General features: G+C 37.2%; 1 protein-coding gene across 3 annotated transcripts in view; it reads left to right on the forward strand.

Annotated features, from left to right (window-relative positions):
- EPHA6 (EPH receptor A6) overlaps nt 1-13,281 on the forward strand; it is a 980,105-nt gene that overhangs the window by 947,945 nt on the left and 18,879 nt on the right. For all 3 annotated transcript variants that reach the window (XM_017546189.2, XM_037744876.1, XM_017546191.2), the window contains one exon: nt 12,756-12,949. In XM_017546189.2, the coding sequence (XP_017401678.1) occupies nt 12,756-12,949 (194 nt within the window). The remainder of the gene's footprint in view (nt 1-12,755; nt 12,950-13,281) is intronic.

Below are 13,281 nucleotides of genomic sequence, written 5' to 3' on the forward strand. Positions count from 1 at the left end.
AGTTTGCCCAGCCATTCTGGCCATGTATATTGGTGATCTGTGTCCAAGATGACCACTTAGAGAGTAATTTTTGTCTATTAAACCTCATTTGGCCACAGAGGCTCTATCTGGAACCCAGAGAAGATGCTGCAGCCAGGACTAGAGTTCCAACATTAAGCTCATTCTCATTCGTTCAGGATTGCCAGTGCTCACATGCAAGGCTGAACTCCTCTTCCACCCAGAGCCTGGCTGTTTTTCCACCAGGTAGGGTGTAAGCGGCTATATTGTCATGGTCTTGACGTACATTACCAAAGAATGTTCAAGCAAGAATCTGGGAAAAGGGGAGAAAAGAGGATGGAGGCCTGCAAAAAAAACAAACAAACCCCAAACCTGAGGTCCTCAGATCAATCCAAGACTACAGGAAAATAGTAAGAGCCAAAATCTTTTCTGTATCTTGTGAATACTTTTTGCTGCTGCAGTAAAGAGAGTTGAAATCCTGTTTAGCTTAACATATTGGAAGTCAGCATAACTGTGACAGATCCTATAACCAGGATTTTGTTTGGAAGCGGAAATAGCTTAATCAAAAATTTCCCAGCTGCTCTCTGCAAATACTGGCTATTCCCTATCTGTCCTGCATGTCTCATTTATTTGGTCAAAATATAGTCTGACGTTTGACTTTTTCAAAGCAAGGCCTATTTTGAAGGAAAATGTGATAGACACTACAAATTTGACTATGTTCTATGAGAATATTTTCTATTTTTACTATAATTTGGTGAGTTTAAGAAAGCTGTTCGTACAGATCAAATGGAGTGTTACCATGCTTTATGATTTTAAATGAGTTTAAGAAATTTCAGATTGTTTTCATGAGTTTCTCTGCTCTGCAGACTGTTGGATATTTTATTACAATGAACAATTTTGAGTCTGCAGAATCTGTTTTAGTGAATAATATAATGAGTTTCCCAAAGGTCAGTGGTACTATACTTTAGGGAAAGAAAATTTTAAAAGGATACACAGAACTAGTCCGTAAAAGACCAACAAAATATAACAGCAGGTGCCATCTGCTTAGCCGTTCGGCAGTTCCTTATTAAGCACATGCCAGTCATTAGACCGCATGTGCATATGGGGTGGGGTGGGGAATTAGAAAATCCAGTTTTCAGTAGGCCAAGCATGGTAGCTCACACATATAATCAATGCTTTGGTAGGCTGAGGTGGAAAGATCACTTCCCAGGAGCTCTAGACAAGTGTGGGGAACATAACGAGACCCTTTCTCTACAAAATATAGAAAAAATTAGCTGGGTGTGGTGGCACACACCTGTAGTCATAGCTGCTTGGAAGGCTTGAGCCCAGGAATTCCAGGTGACAGTGAGCCCTGATGTGCCACTGTGCTTCAGACTGGTGACAGAGTGAAGTCCGGTTTCTCACTCTTAAAGAACCCACTATGCAGGTAAAGAGGAAATTTGGATATCTTTAAGTCTTATCCCCACCCTCAAATATATTCTGTGCCTTCTACTTTTTTTTAAATGGAAACAATGCTGTGTGAAAACAGTTTTTTTTTAATACATATATATGCCAAGAAAGCATACAGACTCTATTTTTCAGGGTTCTTTTCATTACAAATGAAAGAAACTCAACCCAAAGTCATGTAAGCAAAAATTAGGAACTGTTTTTCATCATGAAGCTAAGAAGGTGGCCAGCATTGCTCAGTCCAGAGGCTCATGCAGGACTTTTAGTGCTTCGCTAGGTGGCTTGACCTCATTCTCTCCTCCTGCTAAGTTCTTTGCTGTCTGCTTCTTTACACTCCAGGGCTCGGTATGCCAGCTTAGCAACCCAGCAAAACGAGACCTTCTTTCTGTGAAAATTCATACACCAATCCCAGAGGAGATTCTGGCTGGCTTTGTTAGAGCCTTGCCCAGCACTAAACCAAAACTATGCCAAGGAAATAGATACTATGATTGACCTAGTTAAGTTTATATGCCAGTCTGTGCATTTATAGGTAGGTGATGCATTGTAATTGGCACTTTCCCCATAATTACCTTGAGTGAGGGAAGAATTCCCCAAAGCAATGCAGTTGTGCTATCAGAAGGTATATTTTACTTTTTTGGTACACATCATTTGCAAGATTTGCAAACGACACTGCATTTTAACACTGCAGTATCATTTGCAAGTTAATACTTGCATGTTAACATTGTGCATTATGTATTCTAACGAGGCAGCAGATTATATTGAAAAGGCCAGTCGGGCTTTAAAACAAGGTCTCTCAGCCTTAGCGCTATTGACATTTGGGGCCAGATAATTCTTTGCAGATAAATATGTTACATGCTTTGCAGAACGTTTAGCAGCATACTCAGCCACTAAACAGCAGATGCCAGTAAAACCCTCCCAAGCTGTGACAACCAAAAATGTCCCAGATGTCGTCCAGTCATCAACACTGCTTTCTAGCTAGAAAGATCTGGGTTCAAATCTCAGATCTACAACTCACTGGCCATATAATCTTAGGCAAGTTGTTTAAGCTTTCTGAGATACTAGACATACTCAGGTTCGAAACACCCAGCGCTGGAATGTGAAAGCGTTAGAGGAAATGTATATAAAGCATCTGGCACATGGGTGTTTCATCAACAGCAATAATAGCTTACATTTTCTGGTCCTACTGTAAGCCAAGTATTTTATGTTAGTACTTCATTTAATTTTCGAGATTATTCTCTAATGTAGGTAACCATTATCACTCCCATTTCTAGATAAGATAACTGAGGCTTGGAAAGTACAGGTAGCTTACCCATCGTTACATAGCAGGTTAGTGAGAAAACCGAAGTTCAGGCCCCCTACTTACTCCAAAATGCATGCTTTTACCCACTAAGCTACACTGTGGAAGTCTAATTTTCAAGAGTCTTCATACCACAATTCTACATAATGAGATGGAAGCACAGTTAATTTTGCATGCTACTATATCACAAGAGTAGTATTGTTGTTGTTTGCTGTTAGCAAAAGAAGGTGGATAGACTCCCAGCTGTTTGGAAATATAAATCTTTTCTGTAGGATTTTTGTCTTGATGTTAAAAATTTATAAAATGTACCATATCGTTATTATATTTCTTTAAAATATTTAAGGCAGTCACTTAGAATCAAATTTTAAATATTGACATAGTTAGCCCATTACCAGAAACATTTCACAAGTACCTTGAAAGTGTATAGCTCCTCGCTGTTTCCTAGCACATGAAGATATTTTTTTCTTTTTTTATAAGGTATTTCAGGGTAATGTTTCATGTTATTTTCATGCAAGTTCAAAATAATTAGTATTTACTACCTAATGGAAGTGTATTGTAATGCTGGAGCTGCACATGCTCCAGAGATAACACAAGGGCACTGCGTTTCTTCCCTCCAACACTTACACCATGTAATGTACTTAACAGAAGAAAATGGAAGCAAAACATGAACAGCAGGCAACATTAAATAACCAAGTCCCCACAGAGCTAAAATGTAGGGAAAAAAGTAGCACCACTTAAATGAGAGGCGACTTAGCTCAAGGTAATGATCTAAATGTAAGATTGCAGTCTTGGGTTCTGTTTTGTTTCTTTCCCCTGACGTGACGCTGTTAAAAAATCAAAATCACCTTGAAGCAGTTTGCAGCCAAAATGCCTCCTGGGTGTGGTATCATGTAGGCATATGCTAGCTACCAAACGAGTTCCATTTCCCAGAAAGAAAACTGCTCTCACGGAGCATCTCATTTGAGGTTTGCTAGGAAATAGAATGCTTCCTCCGTGTTTTTGTTTCCATTTATTTTTTTCCTCCTTGCTTTTCAAATGCTTTTAAATAATAATGAGTCCTGCTTTAGATGGCTTTCTGAAACTTACCTGAGGGGGAAAAAATGGAGTTTATCATTAGAATTTTATTTTTATCGGTGATGTGGTCAGAAACAACCTTTTGATCTTAGCTGAATTGATTCGTTTTTTCCAGATTTAAGAAGGAAGAAAATAACCTTTTCTTTTACTTCCTGTTTGTCCTTATAATACTATAACCTTTCTCAATTATGGGTCAGTACTTCAGCCAAGAATGGTGGATGTGTAGAATCCACTTACCTAGAAATGCAGCATGGTTTTATGACTCAGAGAATCCAGTCACTTCCAATTTTTGTCTCTGATTAGATTTTCCAAACTCTACTTTATTATGTAATGGTCCTTGTGTAACGATCTGTGTAAGATACTACAGTAAATTGCTAAAAGCCCATTTATATTATTTCAACCTTCCATATTACATAGGAATTTTTGCATTTATTTGAATATGTATTCTACCAAAGGAATTTTCAAAAAGGCCTTTCTTTTCCCAGCTTTTCAGTAATTCCTACTATTGGTAAATAGGCTATCACAGTATTTTAATTAAATACATACTAATTACATAGTGAGACAAGAATAAAAGGGAATATTATGAGATGTAATCAATCACCATCATAAATAATTCAAATAATTAAGTTTCAAGGATAAGAAAACAGTAACCAATATGATACTACCACAATATAACTTTCAAGGGAAATTTTTTTTCAATGAGTGACCACAAAACTAGAAAATGTGTATATGCGTGCTATATTTTCATAAAAAATTAATTATACCTTTCATTTCTATTTGAAAGAAATATACTTACTAGCTTTAGATCTTATGATTTTTATTCCCTGTCATGCTCATTGGATCCTTTACAAAGAGGGCAATTTCAAATTTCCTTTTTCTTCGTAGTTATACCTATTTTTCCATAGCTTTTAGATATTTTTAGTGGACCCAGGAAATATATTGTTTAAAGTTATCTACTATCTTTCTAAAGTCAAAAATGACACACCAGTGAAGAAATCTCATTTTTTCCCAGAAAGTGCTTGGGAAATGGCCCTGAGTCTTAAGAATATTGGCATCTTAATAATAAAAAAATAGGCTCAGAAAAGCAGATTTGGAATGTGTCATTGCATTTTCAAAAATGTAATTTGTTGTCCGTGAAACTGGCATAGTAAGAAATACCGCGGTGCCCCAAATCTTCCTAGCTTTACTTAACAAGGATATACTGCGGTTCTGTGTGTATTTTTGTCTCAGTATAGAAGTACATCTAAGCACTTAGAACTCTGTGAGAACTATTCCTTAGAATGGAGGCCAAATCCTGAATTAAATTTACAGAAACTCCAAATCTAGAGATGTTACCAAAGTTCCTATACACTAAATCTTTGGTTTCAATGACTAGAAACCTAGCTTTTTGAGGTGAAAGGTACTATTGCAGAGTCCAGTCCTCTTTTCTTTATCAATGAAGAGGTAGAGACTTGCCCAAAGGCAGAGCTTGGTTAGTGACAGCTTAGGACTTCAGTGTGGTTTCAAGCAATCCCTTCACTAATGTTTTTTCTGTGACTTACAAACTGAATCAGACTTTGAACTGTCAGGGACAAAGATTTTTCAAATGATAAATATGTCATCAACAACTTTTTAACCTATGAGAGTCCTACACGTTGTTCCTCATTTCGTCAACTCCTTTAGCTATCCCAAAAAAGGAGACCTCCTCCAGGACAAATACTTTTCATTTTATGTAGGTCCTTGACGTGCTATTGTGACTTCCAAAAAGAAAGATTGGAGAATTGTCTTAAGCATAGAGTTTTAAGAAACTTTTTTTTTTATCTTAAAACTGAGAAGAATATCTTAAAAAGAAAATCTTAGGCTAAATAACAAATTAGCCTCTGAAAAAAGTGTTTCCTGTATCTAAATATTTCATCACTGTAGCCCCTTTTTTCTGTGATTCTTTTTATTAGTATATTGAATTTCATTTGGTTTTGATTGGTTTTAACTGAGTTATACATTGTGAATATTGAAAATTATTGAATGAGAAAGTATATTAGTCCATTTTCACACTGCTATGAAGAAATAACCGGAGACTGGGTAATTTATAAAGGGAAGAGGCTTAATGGACTCACAGTTCCTCATGGCTAGGGAGGCCTCACAGTCATGGTGGAAGACAAAAGAGGAGTAAAGGCATGTCTTACATGGTGGCAGGCAAGAGAACATGTGCCAGGGAACTGCCCTTTATAAAACCACCAGATTTCATGAGACTTGTTCACTATCATGAGAACATCACAGGAAAAACATGCCCCCATGATTCACTTACCTCCCATTGGGTCCCTCCCATGACATGGGGGGATTATTGAAGCTACAGTTCAAGATGAGATTTGGGTGGGGACACAGCCAAGCCATAACAGAAAATGAGTTTAAAAGCATAAGTGTTATTTACTTACAAGTTTCCTTCTGCTTTTCTTTTCCTTCTTTCCCTCTCTGTCTCTCTCTCTCTCTCTTTTTTTTTTCTTTTTGTTGCCTATGTAGACACAATCTTTATATTGCACACCAGGAAAACACATTGTGTTCCTGTATTATGCACATAAATATCCTAATCTGTAAAAGTAATCATTTTCTCAAAGACTAAGTATAGACTGTGACTCTCTGCTGTGCACTCCCCCTTCTACCTGAAATTATAGGTTTTCCACAAAGCTGTGAAGAATATTTAGAAGGAAGGTAAAAATAAAATCATTTCATATTCCATTTTCTAGTGTACATTTCAGCCCTTGTTAAATTTTGAGACAGTTTCTTTTAAAAGACTGTATAAATAACTAAATTCAATGTGCTTCTCTTTTGAAGATACTTAGCAGCCTTATAACATAAAGATGTGATATGTTATACGGAGTCTAAGCAGAGTCTAAGCAGTCCTTGCTCAACAGTATTGTTCAGAGATATCTCAATATCTTCTTACTGACTGTCTAATATTTGTTTTCCTTAATGTAAGATGTGCACTGCCTTCTTTGATTCAGAAACCATCAAGAAAATTGAAAAACACATCAGATTTGATCAGAGCAGAACAGCCTTACCACAAGCCCACACTGAGCCTTCTGTTGATTCTAGTTTGTTAAAAATTATGGTATCAGTGACCAAGAAACCGGTATGATCTATTTAGAATAAGCAGCCAGGGTTTAGATAATCATTTATGACAGAATCTAATTCCTTCTAACTTTGCATAAAAATTATCATTGCAGTCATTTTCATATTTTTTCACTTTAATTTTCTTCTTACATTTTAAAATAAGGGTGTAACCTTGTATAACTCTTCTCCCAAAGGATGACAGCCTACGAATATCATAAAACCAAACTGTTACAAAATTCTCTCTAGTTAATTATCACCCCTTCGTATCCTAAAACAACAAACCTCAATTAATCTTTTAGACAAAGCACCCCATATGCTGCTCTGTGTCAGTCCTTAATTAGGAAATCAGAATATACCTCTAAAGCAAAACTCTCCACAAAGGAAATGTTTATGAAGATAAAGGTTAATATAGGATTTCTTAAGCTTCTCTGAAAATTCAGCTTTCATAATTCACATATCTGACAATTGGCCCTCCATTCCTTGACTTGACATGGCATTGTGCTAGATTCTGGGAACAAAGAAATAGTCACTGCTCTGGAGGAGTTCAGTTAACCCAAGCTGAGAGTACAAATGTTTTGTAGTGGCTGGAGCCAAGGTTAAAATGCGACACGGCAAAGGTGAGGACTGACAGCCAGGCACATGGTGAGCCATTGCAGAATTTCAGATGTGGGAGGAACATGATCACAGTTCCCCTTCAGCAGGATTGCTTTCATTGCATCTCGGGGAATGATTGGTGGAGGAAAAGGAGAAGCAAGCAGACCAATGGGGAGGCCTTTGCACTGATCAAAATGGCAAACAAAGCATTTGAAGAGAGAATGAAAAATGGAACAGATTTGAATTGTATGAAGGTGGTAGAATCAGCATCATGAGTTAATTTTGAGCAACAGGAAAGTCAGAGGCCCAGATGACTCCCTGACCACTGACTTGAATCACTGGAAGAATGGTGGTAGCCTTCCCAAAGGACAAAAATCCCAAAGCGGGAGTGGGTTTAGTTTTGCACAAAATAAACCCAGGACACCTTTATGAAGTGATATATCCTATAGGTGATAAATATCGAAATCTGGAGACAGAGCTGAGCAAGAGCTGCAGACATGGAGGTCATAAGCAAATAGGTGATAGTGAAAGCACAGAGTCTATAAGTCACACAAAGAGACCTCACGATGTAATTCTGGGTGAATGAGTCGGAGATGGGGTACAAGACTCAGGACAGATTTTCTCTACCACTACTGTGATCTCGGGGCTACCATGATTATATGAATCTATTATTCATGAAATTCCTTGCTATGTGATCTTGGCCCAATCTTTTAATCAGTTTGAGCTTTGGTTTTCTTACCTACAAGATATGTATAATCATACTCAAATAATAAAGTATTTTGAGACCTAAATTGGATAAACTGTGTTAAGACACCTAGCTCAGAACTTGACACATAATAAACTCTCAAAGGTATATATGTTGAATCTGAAACCAGAAAGTTCATAGGAAATTGGACTCATCATCACCCCAGCCCCAGAATTGCTTCTTCTCCTCTGTCCTCTCTTATTATCAGCTGATGAAGACAAAATCCTAGAAGCTGTTTGTCTCCCGTCCTCCCTCTACTTGACACATCTAATCTCAGCCCAGTCCTGTCAAATCAGTTCACCTCTTGAACACCACAGCCATTGCCTCCACTAAGACCTGGATCACTGCAGAGCTCCTTCCTGGATCCCTTGACTCACCAGTGTACTCTCTATACTGCAGGCACAGTGAGCTTTTCTAAATGGGAAATCTAATGTAATGCACTTGCTAAAATCCTTTTCCCCTTTGCATAAAGTCTAACATAATTTTACTTAACCTCCCAACCTCAAATCTCACCATTCCTCTCTTCAAAGACTATATACTGGTCACAGAAATCTACTTGCATTCTAATCACATCTCCTTTCCGGAACCCATCCACTTGACCCTTTCACATACCCTTTAAGGTTCAGTCACCTCCTGGGAGAAGGCTTCCTAAAGCTGGGTTGGGTACCTCTCCCACATGCCCCCATAACAGCCTGTTCTATGTGGCACTTCTCATTCATAGTCCCTGGTCACTCTCAATAGATAATTTATTACTTAAAGACGAGATATACCTGACTTATTATGTTATCACTTGAACACAGCATGATCTGTAGTACAATTAAGTGTTTAATATCTATCTGTTTGGATGAATAAATTTAAAAATCTGTTAGAAAGATATATCTTTTAAGAATTTTTGTGAATTGCTTAAAAAATATAAATTTCTTCTTTATCTTTGAAGGCAGAATTTTCAGATGCGTGATCTTGGGCAAGTTAAACCTCTTTGTGATTATTTGTCTGTAAAATGGAGATAACAATTATACCTACCTCATAAAGTTATTGTGAGGATTAAAAGAATTAACACATAAACATCGTTTAGAACTGGCCTCGAAAATACTTAAGGGCTCCCAACACTTGCTATCAAGATTTTATCACTGTCACTATTGTTGTTATTGTTACAGTTTTCCTATAAGATGGGTCTCTTTGTGTTTGGCTCCTGTCATGAGCCAGAGCTCAAGACAAAATTCACAAGGTCACAAGTTAACGAATTGAGGAAATTGAAAAGCCATAGGTCAGCAGTAAGAAAAGTCATGAGTCTTCTGACCCTCTCCCCGTCCCCATGGAGAGGCCAGGACCACATTCTCTACTGGACACATTGTGGGTAAAGTTTCCAGGCAAGGGAGCTCACCCTCTTGTCACTCTCACAGGGCATGCATGAGAGCAACTCTGTCAAGAGGCATAAGCAATCTAGATTTGGATGCCAACTGTCCACAGGACTCATCTGAAGCTGAGGAGCTGGGACCAGTGGAAAATAGCAACCCTCTGGACAGGAGGCAGAAGCCACAAGTCTTATAGGAAGCTGGGTTTTGGTCAAGTACCTACCCCAGAGAAGAGCAAGCTTCCAGTCTCATCTGGCTCCTTATCCAGGAAAACCAGAGTGAGATTATGAAATCATTTTTGGACAAGCTGCTTGATGCAGCAGTTTTTTTAAATCAATATATCCTTCAGCGAGGACTTCAAATGCTGTCATGCTTATACTTTGAATTTATTTTGAATAGGTTGAGACACAGTTTTCCAAGAATCTGCTCATCTATCAAGACAAATCCAAAAATTTCTTGTAATAGCAAGGTCAACAATATTTATTAATGTGTCAGGCAATATACTAAAAGATAAGCACAGAAAATTTAGAGATATAATTCCTGCTTGTAGGTATGTACAGCCTTAGTGGAAAGGCAGATAAAAAATTACTGTACACTGTCATGGATGCAATCATAGAAACACACACAAGACTCAGAAGCATTAAGAAATGACTCTATGGCCGGGCGCGGTGGCTCACCCCTGTAATCCCAGCACTTTGGGAGGACGAGGGAGGCGGATCACGAAGTCAAGAGATTGAGACCATCCTGGTCAACATGGTGAAACCCCGTCTCTACTAAAAATACAAAAATTAGCTGGGCATGGTGGTGCACGCCTGTAGTCTCAGCTACTCTGGAAGCTGAGGCAGGAGAATCGCTTGAACCTGGGAGATGGAGGATTCAATGAGCTGAGATCACAACACTGCACTCCAGCCTGGCGATAGGGCAAGATTCCTTTAAGAAAAAAAAAGAAAGAAAGAAATGACTATTCAGTTTGAGATTATATTTTGCAAACTATGAAATAAATATTTTTTATTTACACAGAATATTAAACCTATAATCCAAGTAAAAACATTGAAGTCTAAATAGCAGATACCATGACAAAAGATAGCATGGGAATCACTACGAAAATTGTATTGGGTTATTGGTGATAAGAAATTGGAGAGGAAGATGTCATATCATGAGAACTAAAACGCAGTTCTGGGGAGAGGTCAGAGGAAAATGTTGTAAGCTAGAAAGAATTTCATTCAAATTACAACCCTGCCACTTACCAGCTATGTGAATTTAGGCAACTTTCCTTACTCCTCTAAGTCTAAATTGTCTCATTTAAGAAATGGGGATAATAATATCTACCATGTTGAGCTATTTTAAGCAGCAAATGAATAAAAATATGCAAAGCACATAGCACATGGTGGATACTCAATACAGGCAGCTACTTTTCTTCCCCTAAGAATATAACCTCACTTGTCATCTATTTTATTCCATGCATTTATAATTAGATAACTGGAAAATTGACTATCAAGCACTCCTAGAGTGGGATTTCAACATTACTTTATAATGGAATTCTGTCCTGTTTTTCTGTTATTTTTCTAAGCTGTCTATGATAGTTTTGATGCATTGCAAGTTTCTTACACACATCCTCCTTTAATAGAACGTGTAACAAAATGTCTTAAAATCCACACGTAGTTGGTAGTAAAAGTAGTCAGAAAACAGATGAGAAAAATCCTGTTCAATAACAAAATATAAAATGAACAGAAAAATTCTAGCATCCTGACAGGCTAACGTGGTCTGATCAAAAAGACAATGATGAGATTATGAAAAATCCCCTCTTACTAAAAATGCTAAAACTTAGCAGTTAAGAGCCTCCTGAAGACATATTATTGTTCCTTTTTCACAAACAGCCTCTATCATAAATTAAGAATATGTTAGAGTCATGTTCAATAGTGTGAATTTAAAAAGAAATCAAATTGCATTTTTATATTTCTGTTTTTTTGAGAGAGACAGGGCAAGGGGAAGTTAAATTTTGCCTGTCTTTAAATATTAGTCTGTTCCTCAGTTTTCCAAACTCAACAATGGTGACAATAAACATGTTCTTTTTGTCTTTTTCCCAGAGATAAGAATAAATATTCACCTGAATACATTTGAACATTTTATAAAAACCTAGGCTACATAAATTCAGGGTCAGTATTATCATATTGCTAGGAATTTCACAGGTGGATCATAACTAAACAGATGAATTTCCTGCTTTATTTTGTGATTTTCTAAGTACCAAGAAAAATAGTTATTTTTATCTTGTTAGTCTTAACTTTGGTCTCTTATGCTGATTCCTTTCCCAAGAGCAGCACTGTTCCATGGTCATTAGCCACATGTGGCTATATACATTTAAATTAATTAAAAGTAACTGAAGTTGAAAATTCAGTTTCTTCATTTTCGTAGCTGTATTTCAAGTGCTCACTAACCACGTGTGATTGGGTGCCACCATGCTGTAGAGAGAACATTTCTGCCATCACAGAAGTTCTGCCTGAGCACACTGCCTCAGAGGATACCCAAGCTAATGCTCCCATTTCCCTGTAGCCTTAAGCTAGCCAGTGATAGCATTTTAAAGATTAAATGACCTTAGGAGTTATAGGAGGGTGACTTCATAATCAGGTCAGCGTCAGACTAAAGGAAAGCTAAATGTCAGAGAATAGGAATTAAATCAAGATGACAAAAGAAACAGAATACACAATGGCATTATTATAAAAGGGTAAAACGTGGCTCAGGAAATCAGTGCTTCAGCAGAATTTTTCTTAAAATTTTTACTTAAGGCATTTGTTGCATGTGATTTGCACTAAATGCATCAATCACAATACTGACTTTCTGATGTTCTAATTGGATTTTGAGATGTTCCAGCTAAGTCACACAAAAAATTGTTTCTTAAGGTTGTAATGAACTGAACCTCCGGTACACTGGTAGCACATGTTCAAAACATGTTTTCCTTTCATAGGAGTGAGAGATGCTTCAGAGCTGCTTGAAATTTTTGTTCACAGCTTTTGTATTTATCCTTCTTTAAGTCCTTATACTCATGTAGTTCTCATGCTTACCATTATTTTGGCTTCTACTGCTTGTATAAAAAGAAATGATGACATAGCATATGTATTATTGCCTAAAAATAAGAGAGTAATCTGTATATGTTTGCATTTAGGTCATTCTGTCCATTGAAGAAGGGTACAGACTTCCAGCTCCCATGGGCTGTCCAGCATCTCTACACCAACTGATGCTCCATTGCTGGCAGAAGGAGAGAAATCACAGACCAAAATTTACTGACATCGTCAGCTTCCTTGACAAACTGATCCGAAATCCCAGTGCCCTTCACACCCTGGTGGAGGACATCCTTGTGTAAGAGGCATAATATTTAGTTTTTTTCTCTTGACAATTATAATTTCTTTCAGGCTATAGATAAGAATAACAGGTAGAAAGGAAAAAAATGGACTTGATAACTGTCTAGTTGTTGACTTTGTAGAAACCATATTTCATTTACAGCTGAAAAAGAGAATTATTAATATGAAAGTAAAAATGGACTCTTTTTAAACAAGATAACACATTCCCCTTCTCTTTTCTCTCTCTCTAATCTTTCTGAATTATTTTGTTTATATCTTTTCCTGTTTGGGTCTTTGATATGTACATAGCCTTTTTAAATTGATTGATCCTTCCTTACTTTTTTTTTTTTT

The sequence above is a fragment of the Cebus imitator genome, unplaced genomic scaffold, assembly GCF_001604975.1.
Source record: "Cebus imitator isolate Cc_AM_T3 unplaced genomic scaffold, Cebus_imitator-1.0 Scaffold188, whole genome shotgun sequence".
NCBI lineage: Eukaryota > Metazoa > Chordata > Mammalia > Primates > Cebidae > Cebus > Cebus imitator.